General features: G+C 62.5%; 3 protein-coding genes across 7 annotated transcripts; 2 read left to right on the top strand and 1 right to left on the bottom strand.

Annotated features, from left to right (window-relative positions):
* Positions 1–94: 94 nt before the first annotated feature.
* Positions 95–3,832, bottom strand: LOC137673266 (CYFIP-related Rac1 interactor A-like). Of its 4 annotated transcripts, XM_068417980.1 has the most exons (11): positions 2,715–2,831; positions 2,496–2,643; positions 1,881–2,002; positions 1,687–1,792; positions 1,380–1,516; positions 1,175–1,252; positions 935–1,051; positions 736–815; positions 518–644; positions 253–323; positions 95–158 (listed from the first exon to the last, which is right to left on the bottom strand). In XM_068417980.1, exons 2-11 carry the CDS (start codon positions 2,566–2,568, stop codon positions 95–97), a joined length of 975 nt encoding a protein of 324 aa, XP_068274081.1. In that variant the 5' UTR covers positions 2,569–2,643; positions 2,715–2,831. The 4 variants fall into 4 exon arrangements, with proteins under 4 accessions (XP_068274081.1, XP_068274080.1, XP_068274078.1 ...); XM_068417979.1 differs by lacking the exons at positions 2,496–2,643; positions 2,715–2,831 and adding an exon at positions 3,763–3,832; XM_068417977.1 differs by lacking the exon at positions 2,715–2,831 and having other exon boundaries at positions 1,881–2,041; positions 2,496–2,568.
* Positions 3,833–12,057: 8,225 nt separating this feature from the next.
* HPCAL4 (hippocalcin like 4) lies at positions 12,058–13,325 on the top strand. Of its 2 annotated transcripts, XM_068417870.1 has the most exons (3): positions 12,058–12,219; positions 12,363–12,578; positions 12,830–13,325. In XM_068417870.1, exons 1-3 carry the CDS (start codon positions 12,058–12,060, stop codon positions 13,025–13,027), a joined length of 576 nt encoding a protein of 191 aa, XP_068273971.1. In that variant the 3' UTR covers positions 13,028–13,325. The 2 variants fall into 2 exon arrangements, with proteins under 2 accessions (XP_068273971.1, XP_068273972.1); XM_068417871.1 differs by lacking the exon at positions 12,363–12,578.
* Positions 13,326–15,966: 2,641 nt separating this feature from the next.
* On the top strand, positions 15,967–27,624 carry NT5C1A (5'-nucleotidase, cytosolic IA). The gene is made up of 6 exons (XM_068417721.1): positions 15,967–16,086; positions 22,091–22,258; positions 23,098–23,227; positions 23,545–23,667; positions 24,105–24,289; positions 24,592–27,624. Exons 1-6 carry the CDS (start codon positions 15,982–15,984, stop codon positions 24,958–24,960), a joined length of 1,080 nt encoding a protein of 359 aa, XP_068273822.1. The 5' UTR covers positions 15,967–15,981; the 3' UTR covers positions 24,961–27,624.
* Positions 27,625–27,992: the final 368 nt, after the last annotated feature.

Below are 27,992 nucleotides of genomic sequence, written 5' to 3'. Positions count from 1 at the left end.
GTATTTCTTATTGTCCCTTTTCCCTCGGTACCGAATGAGCGGTATGGTCATGGGCGGAGGTGACACGGTGACGGTGCGGGGGGTCGGGGCTGGCTCACTGCAGCAGGGCCCGGATCTGTTTGGACGTGGTGTCATCGTTGAGGTGCCGAGTGGTGTACCTGGGGCAGGGAGGGGACGGTCACCCCGACCCTCTCTGCCACCACCCCACGGTGCCGTCGGGGGATGCCACATCCCCCAGCCCCCCCGACTCACCTCAGAGCGTTCAGGAGCCCCTCGGTGCTGGTTGAGGGTTGGTCTTTCAAGACTTTGATGCAGCCTTTCATCTGGTGGGGGGGACAGGAGAGGCTGTGGGAGCTGCCCCCCCTTCCTCCCCATCCTCCTCCTCGCTGCTCGGGGGGTGAGTTCCCCTCTGGACCACAGGGGTTATCCAGGGAGAGGGACCCCCTGGGCATCACAGCTACACGGGGGTGAGCGGGATGGCTGTGACATCCCCCCGGTGCACCCCACGGCCACTCACGTCAATCTTGGAGGTCTTCGCGAAGGCCCCCACGGGGTGGACGTGATCGTAGAGGATGATGACGCCGACCATCACCCGCATGCAGAAGAGGAGGGTCTCGGTGTTGGTGAAGCGGCTCCGGTACTCCCTGCACCGGGAGAGGGGCCAGCTGAGCCTGGGGGAGTGGCAGAGGGACCCCGGCACCAAGGTGTCACCCCCGTCCTGTGGGGGGTACTCACGGGGTCTCCAGCATCACTCTGCAGACACAGGCCATGGTGCTCAGGCAGTCGGTGGTGTCCTCGATGGGGAGGGTCTTGTTCTGAAACCCAACAGGTCCCAGCTGCCATTTCCCTTCCCAGCCCCCCCGACCCCCCGCACGGTGCTGGTGCTGGAGGGGGGCTTCCCCTTACCCTGAAACACCTCAGAGGCCTCACTCACCTCTGAAACAAACTTGGTGGTGGCATTGCTGAGCGTTTTGAGCATGGGGGTGGCCTCGGCGTAGAAGAGGGACATCCTGTTGGCCATCTCGTTGTTCACCTCGCTCTCCGCGTCCAGCTGCAGGGGGGGAGGATGGGGGCTGTTGGGGTGGCTGATTCCCCGCCCCGAGCCATCCCCAGTCCTGTGACCCCCCTGGGGGGATCATCCCTGGGCCAGGGTGGGACAGCACCGTCCTCTCACCTGCAGGTTGTTGATGCGGTTTCGGCTGATGGTCCTTCTGTAGTAGCTGAAGTCGTTCTGGATGGCGGGGTTGGTCATCTGCGGAGGGGAGGCCTGCGTCAGGGGCCTTGGGGGTCCCAGGGGGCTGTGCTGGCTCACAGCTTTTGCACAGTCCCAGTGTGGGGACCCCATGGCCCCACCTCAGCCATGGGGCATGGGAAGGTACCTTGAGCTCATCGAAGCTGAGGGTGAAGTGGAGGATCTCGGCGAACTGCTTGGCCAAGGCTTGTTCCCGCTCGAGGTGCTGGGTCGGGGCGTACGGGGGGCTGGTGAGGGCCTCCAGCAGGCTCCGCAGGGCGTTCTCTGGGGACGAAGCACCACCGGTCCCTCTCCCGCTCCTGTGCACCTCCCCAGCCCCGGGGGGGGAAACTGAGGCACGGGGCAGCATGGCATCCACATCTGAGCACCCCCCCAGAGCCAGGGCTCCCCCCCAGCCCACCCTGCAATGGGGGAAGGGGGCCAGGGGCTCTCACCCAGCCGCAGGGAGAACTCGTAGAAGCGCTTCAGCTTGGCGACGAGGGGGCAGACGGCGCCCCAGGCCCTCTCCTGCAGCCGCAGGTCCCCGGGGTTTTGGATGGCCTGTGACACGGGGGAGAGCACCAGCGGTTGCCCCAAGCCGGGGTGGGTGGGTGGGTGTGTGGGCAGCGGGTGCCAGGGCTGCACCCACCTCTCGGATCTCCTGCCCGGCGCCCGTGTAGGACTGCAGCTCGGCCAGGACGGCCTGTGCCTCCTCCAGCACGGCGTTCACCTGGTTCCACACCGCCGTCTCGGCCTCCGTGGGCTGCGCATCTGCAGGGCAGCGCCCCGGGGAGAGAAACCCGGAGGGCTCTGAGCGGACCGTGGGGCGGCAAGAGCCGCGGTGGGGGGGCCGGCACCCCAACCCACGGCTCTACCACTACCCACAGCCCTTTCTTGGGGGTTTCTCCCCCCAGAGCTGCCTCCTTGCCCCAGCTCGTGGAGTTGGGGGGTGAGTCCTGGCTGCCCTGCGACCACGGTCCTGCTCATGGGGGGGGTCCCCAAGCAGCCCCCAGCCCAACGGGCTGCAAATTGCCCCCCGGGGAAGAGCTGCGGAGCGATAGCCCCCGGGCATGGGTCTGCCCTGGCAGCCTCGGTCCCCCCTCCCCGGGGAGACCCCCGGCCGGCGAAGGTGGGGAGAGGACGTCTGGGATGGGCGCGATGCGATGGGCGACGGGTACGAGAACTCAAAAAAAAATGGCGTGGATGTGGAACTCAGGAGAAGTAGGAAACAAAAAAAAAAAGGCAAATAAAAATCCCATCTCACTTTCAAAGTCAAGGAAAAAATTAGGGCCTTGGTCAAGTTCGTTATAAGTCAACACTTTAAGAAGGTTCCCCATGTGAAACCTGCAAGAGAAGAAACAAGAGGAAAAGAAGCGTGATGGTGAGGTGGTGCGCGGGGAAGAGGTGCTGGGCTGCGGGCAGCGGCTGGCAGAGCCCCCGTCCTCCCCCCGCTGCTCCCCGGGGGCTCGGGGCACTCCGGGGCGGCCAGCGGTGGCCCCGCGGCTGCAGCCTCTTCCCCCCCGATGGTGATGAGCGCTGGCAGATGGGGTGATGGAGAGGAAGGAGCGGAGGGAGGGGAGAGCCGCCGGGCTCCGGCGAGGAGGGCAAAGGGGTGAGCGAGTCCCCAGAGTGTTGGCTATGGGGGTCCCCTCTCTGGCTGCGCAGCCAGCCCGAAACAGGGGGGCCCGGGGAGCCCCCATAGCCCTGTCCCTGTGGAGGGGGCTGGAGGCGGGTGAAGGCTGGGCTGCCTCAAAGGACCCTGAAGGAGCCAGGAAGGTCCCTCGCCGTGGGAGTGGGGTGGCTGTGGGACCCCAGCCCGGTACTGGGGGTGCTGGAGGCGGTGCGGTGAGCTGCGCGGGGCTGCTGCACCATCTCTACCCACCTCGCTCCTGCGCTGAGCTGTGCCCCGGGAGGAAGCAGGGAGAGAGGGAGCAAGGGGGGCCACGGGGCTGCGCCGGGGCTGGCACCCTGGTGTGGTGGCCACCATCTCCTGTATGCCCCAGGGTCCAGCCTGGGAGGTCCCTAAGCCACACTCTCCTGTCCCAGTTACCCCAGGCCAATGGGAAGCTGGGGCAGGTCTCCCAGGCTGGACTGGGGTCCCCGATCCCCGTCCCTCGGGTGCAGGCTGCAACCACCTCGTCGCCCCTCCCAGCAAGGCAGGTGGCACCGACCCTTCCCTCCTCCTTCCCCGGCCTCCGGGCTGTCCCTGCTGTGGCGGTGGCAGGGGACATGCCACATGGCCACCTGGTGCCATTGACTCTAATGACAGCGAGCACGTCCCTGAGGTCCTCTTAGGCCAGGTTCTGCTGCCGGGACGCATCCTGCATCCCACCATTTCAGGGATGGAGCATCTCTCGGGGTCCTGCTCCCCTGCCCCGCTCAGCCCTTCGCGGGGTGTGTCCAGGGCTGCCCAGAGGCACCTGGGGACACGGGGCCGCTCAGGGACACCGCGCGTGTCCCCATCTTCCAGCGAGCAGCAGTGGCGGTGGCCCTGGCCCCCTCCCCGCGCCCGCCCTGCTCACGGGACTTACTTTCAAAATCCAGGAAAAAATGAGGACAGTTTTCTAAATCTTTGCCCAATACCTTTATCAGGTTGCCCATGGCCAGCAGACCTGAGCGAGAGAAACAGAACAGAGTGGAACAGCACCGGCACCGCTGGCCGGCCGCCCCGGTACTCCCGAGCCCCCGTGGCACCTACCTGTGCCCGTCCCACCGGGCTCCGCACCCCGCGGCCCCCCGTCCCCAGCCCGCACCCTCCCGGATGGGCGCGTGGGTGTGAGCGTCCGCTGAAACGTGGGATTTCTGCCCCACAGGGTCAGTTTGGGGGTCTGGCGCCCACGCCGGAGCATCCCACACGCCCCACGGCAGTGGCCCCGGGTCCTTACCTCGGTGCCCGCTGCGGCGGCGGCTACGGCAGGAGCAGGGGCTGTGCCACCCGCCCGAATCACTTCATGGGCCGGCGGGGACCTGCGGGCAGGAGGGCCAGAGGGTCAGGCCACCCCCCTGGGCACCTCCCCACCCCGGCACCGGCCAGTGGGTGCCCAGGAGGGGAAGCACGGTGGGACGCTGGCTCCCCCGCCCCGGCTCGCTGCCCTCTGTGCCACCACCAGCCTTCACCTTATTTGTCTTAATTATTTTTTCATTGCCAGCAGCCGGTGTCACCGGGATGGCTGAGCATCCCTTTCCCTCTGCACCCCTCGGGGAGACCTGCCAGCTTGGGGACAACCCTGGGACCAAGCCATCTGTCCCCATCCTCCTCGGAGAGGCCAAGACCCCCCCGGGGTGACGTTCCCGGTGCCACCGGCTGCGTTTGCTCTTTCCGTGCGTTGCGTGAAGATCCTTTACGCCGCTGACGAGCTGCAACCCAAACCCGCAGGCACCGGGGTGCTCCCCTGGTTCCCCCAGCCGCCACCTTTCCTATAGGGCTGTGGGGGTCGGGGCTGGCCCCACGACGGTGTTTGCGGGCTCTGGGAAGCAGCCGCGGGATTCAGCAGGTTGTAATTAAGCGCTTGGGTTTAATTAACATTGGCTGGGGAGGGGAGAGCTGGAGGAGGCAGCAGCAGCGGGGAGGGATGGGGCAGCCTCGTGCCTGCTGCCCCCCAGCCCAGTCCTCCCCGCTCAGCCCCAGTGCAGCCCCTCACCATCAGCGGTGATGGCTCTGCCTTCCTCCCCCTCCTCCTCCTCCTGCTGGGCCCGGTAAGCGGTGGCTTTACATTGGGGCTGCATGGGATGAACCAGCCTGATGCCAAAATTCAAGCTGCTTTGGGGGAGCCAGGGCACCCCACTGCACACCCCTGCCTCAGTTTCCCCGATGTGGTGGGTGCTCGTACCCCGTGGTGGGGCATAAAGACACCCAGGGCTGCCCCGGCGCAGTGACCCCGGGGTTTGTCCTGCTGGGTGCTGGGGTGTTTCAGAGGGGTGCTGGGCCCTGCAGGGTGGTGCTGGGGGGCCCTGGGGGGGCCTGGGGCAGCCGGCGGGGTGGGAAATTCGCACCCGCTCCGCTCCAGCATTCGCATACGTGCTGTGACCGGGTTGCAGGCGTCCCTGTCCCCGCGGTTGTCCTTGACGGGCAGCTCGGGGCTGGGATTTGTCACCGCTGACCTGTGCCCGTGCCCAGGGAGGGGGCACGGAGGGGTCCCCGCGGTCCCTGGTGTGGAGACACCCCCGCGTGAGGCCTGAGCCGTGGCACAGGGGTTCGGTGCCGGGTGGGAGGATGGGGATCGCTGCAGCCACGGCATGTCCCCCCTCCCCCGGGGTGGCTGTCGGGGAGGGCGAGGGGGTCCCTCCAGCGCGGGCTGCCCGTCGCTGTGGGGCTGAACTGGGGGGGGCCGCGCGCCCCAAAGCCACTGGGGAAGGCACCGCGCCCTGGGGTGCGCTGCTGGAGGGGGGCTGGGGGCAGCGGGGTCCCCCCCAGCCACACCCGAGGTGGCCCCGGGTTTTGTCCCTCCCTGCAGTGGTCTCCCTGCCCTGCCACCCCCCCCCCAGCACCCTGCCCCACGGGGACCCCGCGGCGGGTGTCACCTCCATGGGGACATCCCAGCACATGGGGTGAACCCCCCCTCCTGCTCCAGGCAGGGCCAAATCCTGCACCCAGGAGCACCCCCCCTCCCAGCCGGCGGTGCCCAGTCTGGCCGTGCCCCCCGGCTCGGGCCACCCCCATGTCCCTGGGGCCGTTTTGGGGCTGTGCCCCTTTGCCGCCAGCGCAGCGTCGCGGTGGGCACCGCAGCCTGGTGCAGCACCGCACCCCCCGGCCCGGGGCTGGGGGTCCCTGCCCCTCGGCTCAGCTCCACGTCCCGCATCCCCCTGCCCAGCTGGGTGCCCGGTGGGTGCCCGGTGGGTGCTGAGCCCCTCCTGCCACTGCCCCCCGCCCAGCGCGGTGGCTGTTGCGCGGTCGGACACACGGTGCCTGGGGGATATTTTTCAGGGGGGGGGGACCTCATCCAGGGAACCAGGGTGCTGGGGCCCGATCCTGCCCCAGGATGAGCCGGGGCACCCCCTGCCCTGCCCAGGGTGGAGTTGGGGCTTCCTGGGGCTGTCACCCCCCCCATTTGGGGACCTCCCTGGCTGGAGGGGGGGCTGTGAGTCCCCCCATGGGGGTGAGCCCCCCTGAGCAGGGCTGGTGGGGGGCCGGGGGCCTCCCCTCTGCCCGGCTGCGGCAGGATTTACCGCAGGGCTGCCGGGGAGCCGCAGCACCCAGCCGGCACGGGCGAGCACCCAGCCGCGCACCCGCACCCACCCGGGGCCACCGCGGGGCTGCAGCACCCCGGGAGCTGGGGGAGGTCTGCACCCACCCCATCACCCCCAGTCCTGGGGGCACCCAGCGAGCGTTGGGTGCGCCGTGCTGGGGTTGCAAAGGGAAATAGGAGCCGCTGCGATGGGTTTGGGTCCCTGGGGGGGAGACAGCCAGCGGCTGCCGCAGCCCCTCACCCTGCTCTCAGGCCTGGTGGCACCCCTGTCCCCGTCCCCCCCTCCCCGTGGCCGCCCTCTCTCACCGTGGCCGTGGGGAGCTCGAGGCGCGGGCAGGCGGCGGCCGGTGCCGGTGGCGTGCGGATGGTGCCGGAGCGCGGGGTGTCGGGGCAGAGCCTCCCGCGTGAGCCGCCCTGCGCCAGCTGCACCACAAAGACCCCCATAGCCCCCCGGCCCCCCCCACGCCACTGGTGACGGTGACGTCTCAAGTGTGAGGAAGATGGGGATGCTTAACCCCCTGCGTGCCGGCCGGCAAACCTCTGCGGCCTGCCCGGGAGAGGGCTCCGGCACCCACCAGGGTGCTGCCCCCCAGTTTTGGGGGACACGGTGACACCGAGCCGGTGTGTCCCCCCCATCAGAGCCAGCCCCGGCACCCCGAGCACCCGCAGCCCGCTCTGAGCAGGGGGAGGGAAGCCCCAAATTTTCTTTTCCTCCTGCCCCAGCCCATGGGTGGCACCGCTCCCCCCCTGCCCCCCCTCTCCGGGGACGGGGACAGCCACCGAACCCCCCCGGTGCCGCTGCCATGGGGCCAAACGACACGCACACCCCGGGAGCCCCATTTCGGCCAGGCAGCACCATCCGTCCCCCCTCGGCTCCCCCCGGAGCAGGGCCAGGAGGGGGTTGGGTGGCTCATGCTGGCGCAGAGCTGTGCCCACAGGGGTGATGCTCTGCCTGGGGAGGGGGGAAGCAGGTGGGGAACCCCAAAACTGGAGTGTTTCTGCTTTTCCACCCTGCACCCCCTTTTCCCAGGCCAGTGCTGGGCATCACAGTAGGGACATCAAGAGGGACCCCCAGTGTTGTGGTCACCCCAGGTCTGGCTCACCCAGTAGCACCCAGAGGTGCCCCCCAAGGACATGGAGTGGGGGAGAGAAGCTCCTCGCTCCTTTACAAGGGCATTTCTGCACAGCAAAGCCTGGCATGGGTGCCCACCCTACAGCACCCCAATGCTGGCCAGGGCATTTGGCACCAAGCCTTGGCCCTGGGGCGCAGCGGGCAGCAAAGGGACCCGCTCCGGGATGGCGAGCGGCTGGGGAGAGGCTGAGGCTGCTGGCGAGGGACCACGGCTCGAAGGGAGGGAGCAGCAGGAAAAATGAGCGAGTGAGAACCCCCCGTTTTGCCCCGAAACTCTCTGCACACCACAGCTCAACCCCAAACACTGCCCACGGTGGGGTTGGCACTGGGCTCCCCCTGGGCACGCGTGCCTGGGGACATGCCACCTGCAGAGGGGCTGTGCCAGGGGAGAAGCCACCCGGAGTGCATCGTGATGTCCCAGCGTGTGCCCATGGGCCACCAGTGCCATGTGGCTGCCCAGTGTGCCACAGGAAAATGGGGCATTTTGCGGGGTTGCACTGGCCGGGAGCGCTGTGTATGGTCCCCAAGGGACGGTGTCCATCCCCGTCCCCAGCCCTGCCCAGCTGACCCCACCCGGGGTCCTGCCCAGGACCGTGTCGTGGGGACACTCGTGGCAGAGGAGCGTCGGGGGGTCACAGAGGGGCTGGCTGAGCCACCAGCACCCCGAGCACCGTGGGTGTCATGGCCGGGCGATGTGGCAGTGCAGCGGGGCGTGGGCTGTTGGGTGGCCGGGGCGAGCGCTGGTGACTCCTGCTCCCCACGGCTCCCAGCACTCTGGGGGGGCTGATCCAGCTGCAGCAGCCCCAGGCAGGGGGGCTGCGGGGTCCCCGTTGGGCACAGCCCCCCCAGCCGTGCTGCTGCGGCCCGGAGCCACTGGGGGAAGCTGCAGCCCTTCGCATTCGGCCTCGTCACCGGGTAATGAGGGGTTTAGGGACCGGGGAGGCCCTGGGAGCTCCGCACCCCGGGGACCCCGGGGCAGGCAGTGGGGTGACGCCACTGCGGGAGCGGGGAGCAAAGGGCTGCCCCAGAGCCCCACAGAGCCGCTGCCCCCGCGCAGCCCCGTGGCCCCTCCGCAATCCCGGTGCCAACGTCCCAGCTGAGCCTGGGCTCGTGTTAGGGCTCGGGGTGCCCCGATCTGGGTGCTGGGCTCAGCTGGGTGCTCCAGGGGCCACCAGTGCGGCCAGCCCCGCGTGAGCCCAGGCACCTCCCCAGCACCGGGACTCGGGGTGTCGTAGCCCCAAAAATGTGGGCACCCCAGTACCCCACAGCCACACTTGTCCCCGTCCCCAGGGCGTCCCTGTCACACCCCCAGCCTGGCGCTCCCCCACCTCTCCCAGCCGCCCCCCGCCCCTTCAGCACACCCTGTCCCATGAGCTGAGCTGCGCCAGTCTCAGCCCTGGCAGCCACGCTGCTTCAATTAAGCCCTCATTAATTTTTCAGTCCCGCTGCGCACCCTTGTGCGGGCAGTTTGCAGTGGCACTAATTGATGTCTTCTCTATTTGAGCACGTAGGAACTGGCAGTGGGTTGTCCAGCCAGCACGGGGCGGGGGGCTCATCCCCCTGGGCTCTTGGGGATGCTCATGGAGGGGCTTTGGGGGCAGACAGACCCACGTGCCCAACGCCCCGCAGATGCTGCTGGAGTGACCTGAAAGCCACGGGGCTGAATCACCCCACCCCGGGTGGGCATCCAGCCCCGGGCAGGGGCACGGCGCAGGGATGCCCTGTCCGGCTGTGGCCGTAGGGAGGTCCCAGCCCTCCTGCCCCTGGGGTGGGCGGGTGATGGATCCCTGCAGCCCCGCTGCGGACACACAGCTGCAAATATTGGTGTTTTTTGTAAACCAGCCCTCCCTCCCCTCCAGCTGGGGCACCTTCTGCAGCTTCATGCAGCACCTCTGCAGGGAGGGTGGGTGCACCTGAGAGCAGGGCTGGCCCTGGGGATGCTGAGCCATGGGGCAGGGCAGAGCACCCCACGGCACCCCACAGCTCCGCGTTGGGGACCAGCCCTGGATGGATGGAGGCTTCATCTGGGCTCAGTGGCCACTAGCTGTGGACGGGCCTGGGTGGCACTGGGATCACAGCGGGATGGCCAAGGTCACCGGGAAGAGCGGCCAGTGATTGCCATGGAAACAATCCCCGTTGGGTTCTGGAGATCAGAGTGGTTTTCTCAGCCCTTTCCCCTCTGCGCTCCAGCTGTGGCTCTGCCGAGCAAGGGGGACCCAGGCGTGTCCCAGTGTCCCCCCAGTGCAGGCAGCACAGGGCCCTGCCAGCCCTGAGCACACCAAGGGAAGGGGGTTTTGGGGTGCTTTGGGGTCAGCCACCACCAGGGCCAGGACCCAGAGGCAGGTGAGTAGGGCAGGGTGAGGAGGAGGAGGAGGAAGCAGGGAAGCAGCAGCAGAGAGTGGCAGGAGGGGCAGGGAGCACAGGGGGACGCTGCTCGGATGGGGGACCAGGCAGGCACCTGCGGGCGGGCAGGGCCGGCAGCATCCCTGGTGCTGAGCCCAGCACTCCCCACATCCCAGTGCCAGCACCCCTCTGCATCCCGGTGCCACCATCTCCTGCATCCCGGTGCCACCATCTCCTGCATCCCAGTGCCACCATCCCTGCATCTCAGCCCCACCATCCCCCCCCGCATCCCCTCCACTTTCCCCTCCAGCATCCCCCACCATCCCAGTGCCATTTCCCCTCCCAGCATCCCAGTCCCCCCTCCCAGTATCCCACCTCGACCCCCCCCTTCGGCCCCTCCCGGGTGATTGACAGAGCTCTCAGCCAATGGGCGAACGTTGCCGCGGGGGGGGGGGCGGGCGGCCCGCGGCTACAAGAGGGGCGGGAGCGGCGCGGGCAGAGCCGGCGGGCTGGACCCCTCCGGTACCGGCCCCGGCCCCGCCGCCCCTCCGGTACCGGCCCCGCCGAGCCGCCGCCTGCCCGCGTCGCACCCAGGTAAGCGTCGTCGGGGCCGGAGCCGCCCCCGCCCCGGGGCTGGGACCCGGTTCCCCGGTGCGGAGCTGCCGTCGGGGCAGGTGCCGGAGCCGCGGGGCTCCCGGGAGCCGGTTCCAGCGGGGGTCGGCGCCGGTGCCCCGGAGCTGCCCCTCGGGTGGGCAGAGCAGCCCCCGCGAGTGCTGCCGCCCCATCCATCCCCCGGGACCGGGCCCTGCAGCCCCCCCGCTGCTCCCCAGGGTGCCCCTCCGGCGGCGTGGTGCTGGAGGCTGGGTGCCCTGCGCTGCCCAGGGTGCAGCCCCGGGGGGGACACCCATAGCGACCCCCCTCTGTCCCGTTTTGGGACCAGCAGCTGGTGACCGATGATGATATCGGGGCTTTGAGACAAGTGGTTTGTGCCAAAGGTGTGATGGCTTTTCTGGCTGCTGTCCCCAGCAGCCGTCCCTGCTGTCCCCTGCCCTGGCATGGCCTGTGCTGGGTCCTGCTCAGAAAGGGGGGGTCGAGGTCTGTGGACCAAAGGATGCTCTTGAGTCCTGGCATCTTTGAGGGCTTCGCTTGCAGGACAAGGTGTGGTGCTTCTAGCCAAGGTCCTCGCTGCTGGTCCCTTATGGTGGGAGATGTGGGAGGACACAAGTGTGGTACGTGACGGGGATTAATCAGTCCCGGCAGGTTACAGGGCTGGGAGGGCTCGTGTATCTCCATGGCTGAGCTGGGATTGCTGGGGAACGCTGTGCTCTGTGGGCGCCCGGCCGTTCCCTCGGCTCTGGCTGCCGAGGGGTGGTGGGTTGAGCGCTGCCGCGGCAGACGGTGACAGATGCTGGTGGGATGATGGGGCAGGAAGCAGCCTCTGCTGTGGGATTAACTGGGAGCCGGGCTGGCTGGGAGCACGGGGAGCCCTGCGTCGCTGCGAGGGGAGGCTTGTGCCCACCCGAGGGTACCCCCATGTCCCCCATGCCCACATGGCCAGGAAATCAGATGCTCAGAAGGGAGATGGTGCTTTGGGAGGCTCCAGGTGAACTTCTACTCAACTTTCTCCACAGAGAGAGAAGCTCCAGGAGCTCTCAGCAAACCATCTGCCGCTCAGGCTGAGTGGCGCCGGCAGCCAAGGCTGCGTGGGAGCGGGCACGGCGTGTATCAGAGCGTCTCCGCGTCCTGCCCACGCAGCTGCAGGCTTGCCAGCGCCCCAGTGCCCTGTGCTGCAGCAGAGGGGTGCCTGGCCGCGGACCCTCTCCTCACCAAGGGCTGGCCAGGAGCAGGTTGGGCATCGCTGGGGCTGGCTGGAGCCCAAAGGGAGGCAGCCTTGGAGATGGAGGGGATGCTGCTGGCTGCCCCAGGGCCAGCTCCTGCACAGCTCCGCCAGCAAGGGCCACAGCTCAGCATGGGCACCAAGCCTGTCCCCTGTGCCACAGTCGCTGTCCCGGTGTTTGACAGCGCATGGACACCCATCAGCCAGGTGGATCAGCTCTAGCATGGGGAAGAGGCATGTGGGGTCGGCTCCCAGGCCCTCCTGGGGGCACCAGCCCTCCCCGTGCCCCGTGTGTAGGAGCCGTGTGTTTTCCCTCCCAGGGGCAGCCATGGGCAAGCACAGCAGCAAGCTGGCCCCGGAGATGCTGGACGACCTGGTGAGGAGCACAGAGTTCAGCGAGCAGGAGCTGAAGCAGTGGTACAAGGGCTTCCTCAAGGACTGTCCCACCGGCATCCTCAACCTGGAGGAGTTCCAGCAGCTCTACATCAAGGTGGGCTCCAGCCGGGGGCCCGAGTGCTGCCTGCGGGGCTGGAGCACCCTGCTCCTGCTGGGGCAAGGGTGCTGCGTCGGGTGCAGCCACCGTGCCGAGATCCCTGTCCCCATTTCAATCTCTCTCTTCTCTCCTCCCTGCAGTTCTTCCCCTATGGAGATGCCTCCAAGTTTGCCCAGCACGCTTTCCGCACCTTTGACAAGAACGGTGACGGGACCATCGACTTCAGGGAGTTCATCTGTGCCCTGTCTGTCACCTCCAGGGGCACCTTTGAGCAGAAACTCAACTGGGCCTTTGAGATGTACGACCTGGATGGGGACGGGAAGATCACACGCTTGGAGATGCTGGAGATCATTGAGGTACCGGTGCTTAAAATCTGCAGGGATAGCTTGCTTTTTACATGCTTTTCACAGCTATTGGGTCCATTTTGGCACCAAAGAATGAGTTTTCCTGCCCAGAGCCTTGTCTGAAAGGTACCTGGTGTGTGCCTGGTTGTGCCAGCAGCTAACTGGGTCCCAGCAGGGCAGCAGTCCTGTCGCCTGCCTTGTCCTGGGGCCTTCTGCCCATCCAAAATTCCTGCTCTGGTACTTTGCTTCTCTTCTTGCTCCAGGCCATTTACAAGATGGTGGGGACTGTGATCATGATGAGGATGAACCAAGATGGGCTGACGCCCCAGCAGCGTGTTGACAAGATCTTCACAAAGATGGACAAGGACAAGGATGACCAGATCTCCTTGGAGGAGTTCAAGGAGGCGGCAAAGAGTGACCCCTCCATCGTCCTCCTCCTGCAGTGTGACATGCAGAAATAGAGCCCCGGGGGCTCATCGCTGGACTGGCTGCACCAACCTCTGCTCCCTGTGACGGTTTCCATCCCCATTTTCTGTTGAATTCCCCCTCGTGCCCCCAGGCGTGAGCCACGTTTCATCCCTCCTGCCACCCATCTCCCTCCACTCCCAGCTGCGTCCTGGGCAGCCCACAGTTCATGGGCTGTAGCTCTCCCTCGATGGGTAGACCCTGCTCTGGATATTGCTGGCTTGAGGTTACCCCCAAATCAACCCGCTCCCCTCCTGGAGCCGGACTCCCTGCAGCTGATGGTGCATGTCCTGCCTTCCCAGGGCCGACTGTTCCCCTGTCCCTGCTGCTTTCTCCTTGCTTTCCCCCACTGCTCTGCCTGGCCCATTCCCTGATCCGAAATGAAACCAGCTCTTTCCCCTTTCTGCTGATCCCCCCTCAGTGCTTGTGATGCCTCCAGGGAGGCTGAAAAGTCCCAAGTGCTGGCCCTGCTCTCTCCTTCACTGGCAATTCCCTGCAAGGCTGCCCGGAGGAGCTGGGGCTGGCCCCAGGGTGCTGGGGAGCTCAGGCAGGGTGCTGCACCCTCCCTGAGGGCTCACTGCCTTGGCTCCCTCTGCCCAGCTTTAGCATTTCCACCTCTGCTTTTGCTGCTGGGAAGGGTCAGGGTTGGTCAGGGTGCTTTAGGGGAGAGCAGAAGTGTCCAAGGTCACTCCTGGATGTGGCCACAGTCTGATCCCAAAAGCCACCTTCCACCTGTGTGAGCTGGCAGAGCAAGTGGGTGACCTCCACAACTGCTCTGGCAGCATCTTGGATGCTTTGTGGAGTTTTCTGGCCTTCCTGGATATTGAGGTGATGCCTGGGGTCACAAATTGAAGGCAGGGGCTGCCTGACTCCTCCATGGGCTGCCCCTGGATTGGGGCTGTGGAGAGGTGTGGATGGGTCCTGTACCTGCTGAGCCTCCAGGCAAGGCTCTGAGGCCACAAGAAATGTCTGTCTCCTTCCCCATCCCCCATCCCAGCCTGCTGCCTCCATCCCTCCTGCCCCAGGATAGGAATATTGTCACAGATTGGTATTTACTCTGTGTGCTGTGTTGATGACTGTAATATCTGTTAGGAGATGGTGAAGTTGTTATCTATTTTTTTAATGGAAAAATAAACCGTCCCCCATGTGTGGTGTTCCCCCTCGCATGGCTTATTGGGGGGCAGCTGGCTGCTGCAGCTATGGGGAGAGTGAGGGGACAACACTGCACTCCTGAGCATCATTTATGGGTCTCATCTGAGCTTGTGACACTCTGAGGGATGGAGAAGCCCTTGGGGACAGCACGGTGGGGCTCAGCCTAGGGAGCCTTGAAGATGGGTGAAAGTGTAACTCTTCAGCCCTGCAGGTAGCCCTGGGGAAGGGAATGTTATCCTGGGGTGGGCGTAGGACCAGACCTCCCTGATCTGTGCTGGAAATAAGTCTCATTTGTCAGCCAGGAGCCTGGACCTGGCTGTGCCCTTCATTCGGGGCTGGGCATAGCCAGGGGACTGGTGCCTTTGTCCTGAGCCCCATCCCAGCACCATCAGCGACTGGGACCTGCTGTCACTGTGTCTCTGTCCTTCTTCTCAGCCTCCTCTTCTCCACCTCCATCTTCCCCGCACATATTTTCCTCTGGCCTTTCCTCTCCATCAGCAGCTTGCAGAGACTGTGGCTGTTGCTAAGGAGCTCTCACCAACTTTAGACACTTCTCCACAGTTAATCAGGCAGTGCTGGCTCGCGGGCAGCAGCGCTGGCTCCCAGCTGTGAGCCTGGCCATGGCTCTGGCATGTGGGGAGGTGTGTGGCTCGGCTTCCACCCTGCAAATCACCGGCATCTCCTCTGTCCTGCAGCAGCCAGCACCGGAGCACAGGGATGGGAGGACACCAAAACCATAGCAGTGTGGGTGTTTTTGGGAGAGCTCTGCACCCTGGCTTTGGCTGCCACCCCAAAGGAAGCTCAGGGTATTTCCCAGGAGGGACCTCCAAAGGCCCTGGGGAAAGGGAGTCTGTGATGAGGCTGAAATGATGTTAAAATCCCAGAAGGGCTTCCCAAAGGGTTTGGGATCCAGTCCTGTCCACCAGCACCCAACTTGCCCTGTCTCTGCTCTCCTGGTTGAACCTCAGCGTGAGTGAGGTTGTGTTTGATGGGTCTCATGGGCAGGGACATGGGGGCCCTGAAGGCTGTGGTCCGCAGGGACGGTTGGTGTTTAGCTGCTGGCACAGAGCCTTGGGCACAACCCTTCTGCTGGCCTCGGTGCTGGGGCTCTGCGACCTCCTCCCAGGCACTGCCCTGTGCCAGGTGAGATGAGGTGGGATCCCCCATCGCTTGGCCCTTCCTGGCTGGCCAGGTTTGGTCTCTGGGGCACATTCCCTGCTCCCCGAGGGTCTTTGGGGTCTGATGCTCGTGGTGCAGTGTTCAGCCTGAGCTGAAAGCTGGGCTCTGGACTCAACCCCACCAGCACTCGTAGGAGAAGGTTTAATGAAGAGTCTTAATTAATATCCACGCTCGTTCCACTAACCAGCACAGGGCACAGGTTACCCCGGCACGGAGCAGGGTGCGAGCACGCCTGTGCCCCACCGCCGCGGCTACTCCTTCCCCTCCAGCCCCGCTGCCCCCCCCCGTGCCCTCCCTACGCTCATTGCTGATGGCACCTCTCGCCCCCAGCCCCTTCCCCGAGCTCCCCGGGGTTTGCTGCCCCCGGGGCTGGCTCTGTCCCGCAGCGGCTGCGGAGCGCTGCCGCCCCCCCCAGCACCCCGGTATTTAGGGGAGGTCGGAGCGGGGGGGAGACGGCGGCGGGTCGGGCTCGGTCCCGAAGAGGTTAAACCGTGTCCCGGTGGGCTGAAACCCCGGAGCTTCATGGGATGCCTTATAAAGCGCGTTCCGCCGGCCCGGCGGCGGTTCCAGGAGTTACCGGTACGTGCGGAGCCGCCGCCGCGCACGGGGCCGCCGCGCTATGGAGCCGCCGGGCACCGCCGGGGCACCGGGAGCGGCGGGGCGGCCCTGGGAGGAGGCCAAGGCTTTCTACGACAACCTCGCCCCTAAGAAGAAGCCCAAATCGGTGAGAGCCCCCGAGGTGCCGAGCCGGGCAGCACTCCCCGACCCGGAGGGGAACCAGCCCCGCTGGTGCCTTCCCTGCGTGCCCCATCCCCTCCGGGTCCCCCGGGGTCTCTCTGGGTGCTCCATCCCCCTGGGTGCCCCACCTCCTACAGGTTCTCTGGGGTCCTCCTGGGTGCCTCATCTTCTCTGGGTTCCCCTGTGAAACCCTCTACGTGCCTCATCTCCTCTGGGTCCTCAGGGGTCCCCCTGGGTGGGTGTCTCTGTTTTTTCTTTGACCCCCTGTCTCCGTCCAGGTCCTTGGGGGAGCCCTGGGTCTCTCCTGGTGCCCCCACTCCTCCATGGCATCCTTGGGTTGCCTGGGGTCTCTCTGGAACCCCCCCTCTCAGTCTCTCTGGATTCCTGCAGGTCCCTGGGGTGTTCCTGCGACCCTCCTGGGGTCTCTCTGGGTTCCTGCATGTCCCCGGGGTGTTGCTGGGTCCCTCCTGGGGTCTCTCTGGATCCCCCCCAGTCTCTCTGGGTTCCTGCACGTCCCCGGGGTGTTCCCGGGTCCCTCCTGGGCTGAGGTGTCCTTGCAGAGCGGCTCCGTGCCCCATGAGCTGCCTGTCCCCTGCGCCAAGGTGGGAGGCCCTGCCAGGGACAGGAGGGGTGGCTGCAGCAGAGCAGGGGGACAGTCCAGGGGCCGAATCCCTGCCCGGGGCAGCGGGGTGTCACGGGGGGGCCCCTGCCAGGCTCGCTGGCTCTGGCAGATTAGAGGACAAGCCTGTGTTATCTAACCCGGGCTGAGGCGGCCGGGTTTAAATGCGGGAGTGCCTGGAAATGCTGCCGTATCTCGGAATAGCTGCGGCAGTGCGGGGCTGGCAGGGCTGGGGGCTGTGTCCCGGGGTGGGCTGGCCCTGGCCCCGCAGCCTGCGAGCCCACCCAGCCACAGCCACCCTCGGGGCTGCGGGTCCCCCCGAAGTGTGGGGCTCCAGCAGACGTGCTGCCCGCGGTGAGGTCGGGAGCACGGTGGCAGCTGGCACCTTTCGCGGCAAAGCTCTGCATGTGATCCCTCTGGTGAGGGGAGGTGGCCGAGCCCCAGCTCTGCGGACCCCGACTTGGAGCAGCCCCTGTGCTGGGGACCAGGCTGCAGCTCCTGCTCCTGTACCCGCTGCCTTCGGCCTTCCCGGAGGAGAGGGACAGCCTGGCTTGGCGATAGCATGCAGCTGGTTGTCTTTCATCCCATGCTTTTAGCCTCCTGCGGGCGTCAGCCCAGGCTCCTCCTCTTCCTCTCCTTGCAGTGAGCTCAGCTTGTCTCTGCTGTGCAGCTGGGGAAACTGAGGCACGGGGCAGTGGTGTGGTTTGCTGTGTAAGCAAACAGTGGCAGAGCTGAGATCCAGGCACTCTGGCCCTGAAGTTAGGCTGTGCCATGGACCCGTGTGGGGCTGGGGCCGATGCCCACGGTGCCTGCCCGGCCCTGTGCCCCTCTGCTGGGGCAAGCTGGGGTCCTCGTGCCCACAACCAGGCAGCTCAGCTGCCCTCGCCCACAGCTGGGCTGCCCTGCCCTGCCAGGCAGCTGTCGGGCCCCGTGATGGATGGCTGCGGAGTGCTTTTCCACATTATAAATAATACGTTTGGAAAACTCAAAACCATCTCAGCCGTTGCCCTGAACTTTAATCTGATCCCGAGCGGGGGGCTCGCGGCCACCCAGGGCTCCCTCGGGCACCCGGGAAATGGAGTTTGCTGTCGTCCGTCTGCGCCCTTGTGGGTGCTGGGTCTGTCCTCTCTGCTGAAGGTCTCCAGCAGCCGGAGCAGAGCCCAGTGCGGGAGCAGGCACAGGCACAACCCGTCCTGGAGATGGGCTGTAGGGTGGCAGGAGGCAGGGTGATTTTGGGGAGCATTTTCGTGGAGCCCATTCCTGCCTGGGGGATGGGTTAAGAGAGTGTCCCCGCAGCCCACGGGGCTCCCTGCTTCACAGGGGTCTCCGCTCTTCCCACGCCCCAGCTCCCGCGCCTGCTCCGGCCCCGCTCCTGCCAGCTGGGGAGGTCAGCGATGAGACTTGTCACCCTTCAGCAACGCAGAAAATGTCCCCCAGCCTCTCCAGTGACGCCGCGCGGGGAGGAGAGGCTGGGTCGGTGGCCGCCTGCTAGCTGCACTCCTCTGGGTGCCCTACTCGTCCCCTGCTCTGCCAGTCCCCTGCACCCATGGGACCTCTCCAGCTCACCAGGGTGCCTCATTTTTGGGATGTGATGGGCACCGTGCTTGACCCTGGAGCAAGCCCTTCCTCTTCCCTCTCTGTGACCAAATCTCACGCCAAAATTCACCTCCAAATTTTGAATTTGGCCACAAAGATTTGATTTTCTGCAGTGTCCAGGGAAGTGCCTGGAGCTGCCGGAGTTCCTCCAGGTTTTTAGGATCGTGGTGGGTCCAGCAGATTCAGCCCCAGACTATGCAAAAGGATCAAGGTCCCCACTGTGGCTCCTGCCTCCGAGCCAGCCAGCGATGGCCGCTGGTGTTGGGTGCCACTGTGGGCACCTGTGGCCCTCGTGGGTGGGAGGGCACAGCCCCGCTGTGCGTCCCGGGAGCGTGTGGGATTCCCAAATATCTGCTTCTAATCCTTGGGGGGCTGCTCAGGATTCACATCCGATTAGAAGGGCGGTTTAAAGGCCTGCCAGCTGTTGGGTCTGCAGGGGAGATGGTGCCATTTCCCGTCACTGCTGAAACACATCTTTACCCCAAAACTGGGGTGTTTGGGTCTGGGATGGGTTTTGGCACTTTGTGGAGCCAGAGCCTGCTGGAAAGGTCACTTGTGCTTCTGAGATGGGGTTTGGATGTCGTGGAGCACCTGGAGGCTGTGCCAAGGGCTGATGTTCCTCTGCAGAGGGCTGGGCTGTCAGGATGCGTCCCTGGTCAACCCTCCTGTCTGGCTGAACCCGGGGATGCACCCAGGGTTGGGGTGGGACCGTCCCCCATGCTGCCCTGCTCGCGCTTCTGGTCAACACATCATTACTCTCTCGCTTGATGTTCAGGATGGGGCTGGATCTGACCTTCCCATGGGAAAGGACAACGGGAGAGGAGCTCATCCTGAATCCCCAGGCAGCAAATTTGGTTGGATTCAGCTGGGCAGAGCCCCACAGCCGCTTCCTGGTCTTGTGTTGGATGATGAACTTTGATCGACCTTGTCTGACCTTGATGCTTCTCCAAGGGTAAAACAGGGTTTGTTGTGCAGAGTGGCCAAACCCGCCGGGGCTGGGGCAGCCAGAGCAGGGGGCTGTGTCAGGCTGGGTGCTGTGCAGCCTCGTGGGACGAAATGCATCCCAACGAGGACTGTGAGCCGGACCCCTCCCATGCACACACTTCCTATTCAAAAGGAAGGGTGTTTTCCCCAAAAACTGATGTTTTAAGGCAAAGTGGGGTTTGCTGGGTTGTTCACAGCACTGGGATGGAGGATTTGAGGTGCTTTGGTTCCTGTAGCGCCGTGACTTTTTAAAGCCCGTTTTTGAATGTAGTGATGATCCTCTGCAGTGCTGGGGGGGCTGGAGGAGCATCCAACCAACCTCGAGGAGGGAACGCTTCCAAATGAAACCTGCGCTTCAAAGAAATGTCAAAACTCAGCTCCCTCCTCGCAGAATTGCCTTATTTTTGAAATGTCAGTGCTTCCCAGAGCACGGCGGGGCCGTTCCAGCCCAGCTGGGAGCTGCGGTAGCGCTGGGGTGAGACTCTCCTGCAGCAAGTGCTCCAAAGGTGCAAATCTTCCTTGGCAGGAGCGAGCAGGATCCGGCAGGTCCCGCTCCCGGAGGCTGGGCTTCGTGCCCGCGGGCAGCTGGGGCTCCAGCAGCCCACGCCGGGGCCGAGTTAGGGCCCCAAGCTTACGGTTATTTTTATTGCTGTGTTTATTACCTCTTAAATTAACCTCCTGGAGGCTGGTGCCTTTAAACGGCAGGGAAGGGACCTTGAGCAGCCTGGTGCCGTTGCGCAAGGTGCCAGTGCTCTTGGCACCCACCGGGTGCAAGGTGTGCGCCGCGGGGAGATGATGGAGATGCAATTTCAGGCTGGGCACCCGGCTAGGCTCGGCTTATGGCCCCGCACACGCATCTCACCCCCGTGAACATGCCTGCGTGCTGCTGACCTGCTTTCTGTGCCGGGGATCCTCCTGCCGCGCTGGCTGGGGAGGATGCTCTGCCCTGCGGCACGGTGGGGACCAGGAGTGGGGAGCAAACCCCCAGAGAAATACCCCAGCGCTGCAGGGACGCGGGAGCAGGGTGGAGCGGCAGCACTCCTTGCTGAAGGCTTAATGGCCGGATGTCCCAAGACTTTTAATAGTTATTAATATTTTCAGCTAATAAATGGCCCATGACACCAGAGTTATTAATTAATGAGTTGGAGTGCCAAGAGTTGGCCCATGAGAAGTTAATAGCTAACACCCCCTGGGGAGCTGAACGTAGGAGGGGGACCTGGCTGTGGTTCGCTTGTGGGAGCGGTGCTGGTGATCCTGCCTGGACCTGGGTGATCCTGCGTGGACCTGGGTGATCCTGTGCATCCTGGGGGTTCTTCACCTGCTTTCCCAAAAGAGCCGCTTCCAAACGGGACCTTATTTCTCTGCAAACGCTGTGGGAAAGGGATCGCCCTGGCCCCAGTGATGTTCTTAGCTTGAGCTAGTCTGTGTCTAGTCCCAATCGCCCGCTGCTTAATCTGCTTCCTGGGGATTTTGGGTGCTGATGTGGCTTTGGAGAGGTGTCTGGGACCGACTGCACCGCAGGGCTGGCCCCGGGCACCGCTTACGGGGCGGGTGCGGTGCTGGGAATGGCATGGGGGCTGCCATTGACTCATTGCTGGGTGTGCCTCCGTTCTGGGCAGGATGAGCGGGGCCCAGGGCGAGGAGTGAAGATCCCCAACGCAGATGGGGTACCTTGTCCTTGCCAGGCTGCTGGTTCTGTAAAGCTCAGCCCTAGGCAGGGTGGGAGCTTGAACTTTGGAGGACCTGGGTGTGCAAAGCGGCTGGCCAAGGCGCCCTCCTGCCCCCGGGCAAACGGCATTGCCGGGGGATTACTCACAGGGCAACGTGCTCCACCAGGCTCCTGGAGATCACAGAGGAGCTGAGGTGAGGTGTTTCTGAAGTGCTGACAGCCTGGATTTCACGGGCTGCCTGCAGAGCTGCAGCCATAGCCCGTGGGCTGGGACTGCTCCTGGGGAGCATCCCCCGTGTGAGCCCCCCAAGCCCTGTCCTGCTCCCAGGACTCGCTGCTGGGGACGGGGCTGCCTGTGTCACCGTCCCTCCTTGGGATTTGCTGTTCTGGGAGCGGGGATTTCTTGTTGGCCATCAGTAATGAATTTGCTTTCATGCTTGCAAGCAAGTGACGGGGATTAACACCCTTCTGCCCTCCAAGGGGAGAGGGAGGACGCGTAGGGGTCAAGATGAGATTGACTTCCCTGGTGTCCCCTCTCTCACTGCCAAGTCCCACTAGAGGCCCCGTGTTGACTTCAGTGGATTCTGGATCAAGCCCTCGAACATTAATAATAATGACTCATAAATCGTTGCTCACACCACCTGTTTGTCGTGTTTCCGCCCACAATAACTGTATCGAGTGTTTTTATGAGCTGAGCTGGCACGGGTTGATCGTCACATCTGGACAGCATTGTGGGAGCGCGGAGCTGGCCGAGCCGCGGCCTGTGGTTTTTCCTGGCCTTGGGCGGGGGGGAAAAGCCACACAAATTCCTTCTGCGTGGGGTTGAGTGGTTCTCCTGGGGTAGCACGTTGGATCTGGATGGGTCCTGGGAGCCTGTTGGCAGTGGGAGGGCTTGGGCACGGTGTGAGCAGCAGAAAAAGGCTCTTGGGTATCCTGAGACGGTGGGAACGGTGCATCAGGGCTTCTTCTGTTGAAGCATTGGAAGATCAGGGCTGCAGCTGCCCCGTTATCCTCCACACCCCATGGAGGTGTCACCCACCCTGTGGCCTTTCAGGTTGATGCCTTCTCAGGCAGCGGGGCTGGGTCAGGGGCTGCCTCCCCATTTTCTCCCTTCCCTTGCAGCCCAAGCCCGAGAACGCCATCACCATCGCCGTGTCCTCGCGAGCGCTTTTCCGCATGGAGGAGGAGCAGAAGATTTACAACGAGCAAGGGGTGGAGGCCTACGTGAAGTACCAGCTGGACCACGAGAACGAGCCCTTCCTCCCCGGCGCTGCCTTCCCCTTCGTCAAGGTGAGCATCCACCCGCCTCAGCTGAGTCTGCACCGTGGTCCTGAGACTGAATTTTTGGGGAGAGGGGAGTGCTGTGGGGTGCTTGTGTGGGGAAGGGATGGGAAATGAGCAGCGTTGGCAGAAGGGATGTAGCCACGGAGCAAACCGAGGTCAAATAAACCTCCTGGCAAGTGACGTGCTTCTTCCAGGACTGAGGAAACACTGAATTTTCCAAATTGTCAACTGAGCCCAAGAATTGAAGAAATCATCTCTTTGGATCATAAAGTTTCCCTTTAGGGAATTCTCATATCTTCTTTTTTATTATTATTACAATTTATTTGTTCTTTTTAATTGGCTGAATTTAGCCTTGCTCCAGAGTCGGCCAATTTCTAATTTTGACATGTTGAAATGAGGCATTTCAAACTTTTAAAAATATTTTCCAATTCCTGTCCCAGTTCCACTGGGTTTAGCGCGGTTTTGTGTGCTGGCCCTCGCTGAAGCAACCTCTTGCCTGTTCCCAATGAATAAACTAATCCACTTGGTGGGGAGAGACTTGGCCTGTTTCTGGTTGCTTGTAAAACACTTCTCTGTAACTTTGAGCTAATTTATTCTCACCTCGTATGGAAATTTGAAACCTTTTGTTTTTGAAAATAGAAGAGTAGCTATGTGGTTTTTGCCCCAAATCAGACTTTTTTTCCCCAGCTAAAGCTGCTTGTGGGTGTCAGCTTGGCTCAGGGTGTAGCTGGGGTCGGGCCAGCTCCCTGGTTTTGGTGAACACAAGTGTTTTGCTCGGTGAGAAGGGGGTCAGGGCCGTGCCTGGGGCTCGCTGACACCCACCCCCCTCGCCCTGGGTGCTGCAGGCGCTGGAAGCGGTGAACACGCAGCTGCGCGAGCTCTACCCTGACAGCGAGGAGCTCTTCGACATCGTCCTCATGACCAACAACCATGCCCAGGTTGGGGTTCGCTTGATCAACAGCATCAACCACTATGGTAAGCTGAGAGCAAAGCCGTTCTTTGCACGGGTGGTGACGGCTTTTGAGCAGGGTGTTAAGCTTGGCAGCAAGATCAGGAGACGCTTTCTCCTGTCTCTTCCTCCAAACCACGCCCTGAGCCCACTTCTCCCAGATTTCCTGGGCTTGGAGTGGAATTGGCTGGTGGTGAGGATGCTCTGGCTGCCAGCCATGCTGTTGAACGGCAGTACCAAAATTGACCCCCATCCTGCCAACTCTTGGGAGGCCACAGGGGAGCAGCGTCAAGGCTTGTTTGGGGGGGCAATCGGGCTCACCCTGGGGTCCATCTGCCCTCAGGTCTGTTCATCGAGAGGTTCTGCATGACGGGAGGGAACAGCCCCATCTGTTACCTCAAGGCCTATCACACCAACCTCTACCTCTCCTCCGACGCCGAGAAAGTGAGTGGGGCCATTGAAGAGGGTGAGTCTGGGGTCCAGCCTGGCGGGGGGCAGCGGGGGGAGCCTGGAGCCCTCAGAGGGTTGGTGCCAGGAGCGATAGCTCCAATGTCCCTGTCCCCATGTTGATGTGCAGCTGGGGTCTGCCTTGTCCCACGTCCCATCCTTCATGCTCCTCTAGTTTCCATAGAAATAAGGCTTTCCTCAAGCTCCACAGCTCTTCCAAGGCAAAGGCGCTATTTTTCCCCCTTAATTCTTGTATGCAAGGGGAGGTTTGTCAGCTGGGGGTTTGTTTTTGCTGTAAAAGGTGTTGGGGCCAAGCTGCAGGCACTACTGGGTGTGTGCATTTCCTTGCAGTGTCTGCTTCAGCCTGTCATGTTTTGCTCTGCTCCTCAACAGATAAGCCCTGAGGACGGGTCTTTGGGTAACCGCCCCCTCTTGCCTCACGCTTTACCTCCACAGGGATTGCTGCAGCCACCATCTTCAGCCCCAGCAAAGACCTGGAGGTGTCGGAGAACCAGCTGCGGGTGGCGTTTGATGGTGACGCCGTGCTCTTCTCTGATGAGTCGGAGCAGATCGTGAAGGCTCACGGCTTGGACATGTTCTTTGAGCATGAAAAGGCTCACGAGAACAAGCCTCTGGCACAGGTAGTGCTGGGGTGCAGCCAGAAAACACCTCTGGGAGAGAGAGAGAGAGAGAGACAGCCCGCAGGGATGTTCTCGCCTCCGGGAACAAGCCAGGGGTTGGCATGTGGAGTGTGAGCTGGGGTGGGTCGGCAGCCTGGTGCTGGAGGCCCACGATATGGCTGCGGCTGGCCCCTCGCTGTTGTTCCTGGGGGCTCACGGGGAGGAGGGGTCAGCCAGCGTGTCTGGCTCTGCTGGGACTGGGTGCCTGGAGGAAGGGATAGCGTGGAGCTCTGCAAAGTGGTGGTTTCTTCTTGCTTTGGCAGGGCCCCCTGAAGGGCTTCCTGGAGGCCCTGGGGAAGCTGCAGAAGAAGTTCTACTCCAAGGGGCTGAGGATGGAGTGTCCCATTCGCACCTACCTGGTGACTGCCAGGAGCGCGGCCAGCTCGGGAGCCCGCGCCCTAAAGACTCTGCGCAGCTGGGGCCTGGAGACGGATGAGGCTTTGTTCCTGGCCGGGGCTCCCAAGGGGCCGCTGCTGAAGAAGATCCGTCCTCACATCTTCTTCGACGACCAGATGTTCCACGTGGAGGGAGCCAAGGAGATGGGCACTGTGGCTGCCCACGTCCCCTACGGCGTCGCCCAGAAGCACAAGCGGCCGGCGCAGGAGAAGCAAACCCCACAGGACAGCAAGTAGCGGAGCTGGCTGGTCCCGCGGCGTGTGGCACGGGCTTCACCCCGGGCACCGCGCTCTGACCTGGGTTGGGGTCTGCGAGGCAGGGAGCGTTTGCCCTGGTGAGCATGAGGTTATCCCCCAGCAGGAGCCTTGGCGGGGGCACAGATGGAGGAGGGGGCTGAGGAAAGGCTTCCTTTCGCCTCTGTGTTCATTTCGATGTCGTGGCGTTGTCCCCGGGGCCGGAGCCAGGCAGCCCTCCGAGGCGTTTCCCTTTTCCTTCCGCACGTGCTTCAGGCAACATCCCTCGAGGATGGATCTTGCCTTTCGTGGAGTGTTTGTGCCAGGCAGGTTTAACCTATTGGTGTTTCTTTAAAACCTCAGGTAATCCCCAAAGCCTTTGATTTACAAAGCAAACGTTCAGGCTGAACTGTTGAACTGGAAAGTTGGGAGCACACAAAAACCCTGCTTGCAGCTTTGAAACAAAACATCCCTTTTAACTACAATTAAACCATAATATTGCTCCTTCGCAGACCCAGCCCCTGCACCCCAACCGGAAAATCTTTCATGTCTTTGTCCTTTCACCAAGATTTTGTCAGCTGAACAGCTTTGCTTTCAAGCCCTAAAATTTGGAAATATAGAAACAAACACTTATTTTATATATATATATTTAAAAAAAAAAAATCCTGTTTCCTGCTTGGAGCTTTGGGCTAGTGTGTTGTTGGCCCAGATTTTTAAATTTGGGGTTCACTGTTGCATGAGTTAGCACTTAAAAATAATCGCCTCGGTGAGGCATCCAAAGCCCAGCTCCTGTGTGAGCCGTCCAGGGTCCGCAGACACATGCCTAGGGCTTGAATTAAGTTAAAAGCAGGCCCTAATATATTAGGGACATCATATGAAGTCCATTTAGGTAATCTGCAGAGAATTTCAGCCTGGGGAGTTTAATTAAAGGATTTTTTACCCCTCTTTTCTGAGCCCATATGAGTTGATAATCTTTTTCTCCTCAGCTTCTTAAAACCTCTGGTATTTCCTAAAATAGACACCTCTGCTAGTGATGCTGTGGGAGAGAACCAAATCTCCGATTAAAAAACAGGAAGAGAAATCCATGGGAGAGCTGTACCGAAATCGGTGTGAAAATCACACTGACATTTCTGCTCACAGGATGCTCTCAGGAGAAAAATTTAAAGATTACTTCTTTCTTGTGGGGTGTTTTTTCTTTTTATTTGTTGTTTTTTTTTAGGCAGTACACTCCATGGTTGGGCACGAAGGATGCCCAGTGTTACCAGTGTTCTCACCACCCCGATGGGCTGAAGTTTTCCGAGGTACGTGTCTGCCTCTGGCTGGACTTTGCAGGGAGGCTGCAGCTAGAAGAGCTCAGCCCTTCCCACAGCAAGGCTAGAGCTCGAGTTATCGCACATTTGACGATATATAAACAAGCTTGTGATGCCTTCAGGGGCTCGGGAGACTGTTTTCTCATTGCACTAAGTCCTGCTCTAGCAGTGAAAAGCAAATTGCACTTTTTTTGCCCCCCCCGCCCCGAACTATTTCACTTTGACAGACTGTTATTTGTCACATCTGGGTGATGAGCACCTTAGGGGAAGGTCTAAAATCCAAACAAACCAAAAAAAGTCTTGAAAGAAATGAGAATCTCAGTAACACATCTATTAATATAGAGGCTTATAAAAAGGTCTCATCTTTTTAATGTGAACCCCAGATATTGGGATCTGAACTGTATCTCAGAGGCCTTTTTGGCAGCTGGGAGGGGGAGAAGCGCCTGGCCTCCCAGTAAACATTTCCAAGGTGTTTCCTGAAGATCACGATGTGGAAGCTCAGCCAAGCCCAGCTCCCAGACGGGCTGCACCGGGGCCCCCCGCCAGCCCGGGAGGTGGCGTTGCGGGAGGAACAGGGTTGTCAGCAACCCCTGGCCAGGGCAGGGTGCTGGTGGGGTCGGATATGGGGTGCGGGCACAGCCCCTGGGGATGGGTGCTTGCACCGGGTGCCGCGGCGGACGCGGGCTTTGGCTGAGGGCTGTTGGCAGGAGGAGATGCCCCGTCTGAAGGTACTGTTATGTGTCGTGGCTTTGGGGCAGGGCCCTGGATCTCAGCAGCTTTCACTGCTGCCTTTCCAGGCCCTGAGATGCACAGGGAGCTGGGTGCAAGCTGAGGGGTCGGGACACGGTGCCGGCAGGAGTTTTAGTGACTCTGTTTAGGGTCCTCCTGCTGCCAGGGCAAGCTGTGGGGCTCGCTGGGAGACACTGGGCTTGGGAAACAGGCCCCAGGTGAGGCAGACCTCCCTCTACACCTCCTGAGTCCTTCCTGTGCGGTGAGGATTTCCCGTCCCTGCAGTGGCTGCCCCATTTGCTTTTACCCACACGGCTTCCTACATTTTTCCCTCCATCATCACTACAACTGGCAGACGTGGATTTGCTGCTTGTGTGCTTTCCTGGTGCGCCCGTCCGTGATGTCCCCTTGGGCTGCAGTCCCCGGGACGGGTTTTACGGGCACATCTCCCACCCTGATGGGCCGGCGCGGTTGTGCCTCTCGTGCTGGCCGACAACTGGACTTTCCTGCTGTGTGTTGTTGCTGTGGGTTTCACTTCGTTGTCCTCCGGCGGTTTTTCTCGTGAACGGCCTGCCATGTTAATGAAATGCCTCTGGGTGTTTTTCTGTAATAAACTGTGGTGGTCCCAGCCCGGCTCCCTCCGTTGCTGCTGTTCTCACAATGGGTATCTTGGCTCCCTCGTGCAGCCAGTGAGAGTCTGGGGTCCCTGCTTGGGACCTCCCAGGTTTGATGGAGAAGAGGTGGGGGTGATGAGAAGGAAAAGGGCCTTTTGGGATTTAAGGGAATTCAGAAAATGTAATAAAAGCAGCTACCTGGGAACCAGAAACCTCTGGGAGAGGTGGGATTCCAGAGTTGAGAGATGTGCTGTGATACAGCTGCCTCCCTCTGCTTCGTGAACAGGCTTTTATTGTAACCTGGACTCGTGATGAAGTCCTGGATAAAAATACAATTTGGCAGAAGACTTTTGTCAACTTGATCTTCTCCCAGCCAACAGGT

The sequence above is a fragment of the Nyctibius grandis genome, chromosome 24, assembly GCF_013368605.1.
Source record: "Nyctibius grandis isolate bNycGra1 chromosome 24, bNycGra1.pri, whole genome shotgun sequence".
NCBI lineage: Eukaryota > Metazoa > Chordata > Aves > Nyctibiiformes > Nyctibiidae > Nyctibius > Nyctibius grandis.
Note: the sequence above shows the minus strand (reverse complement) of the source record. Positions and strands in the feature narration are given on the sequence as shown.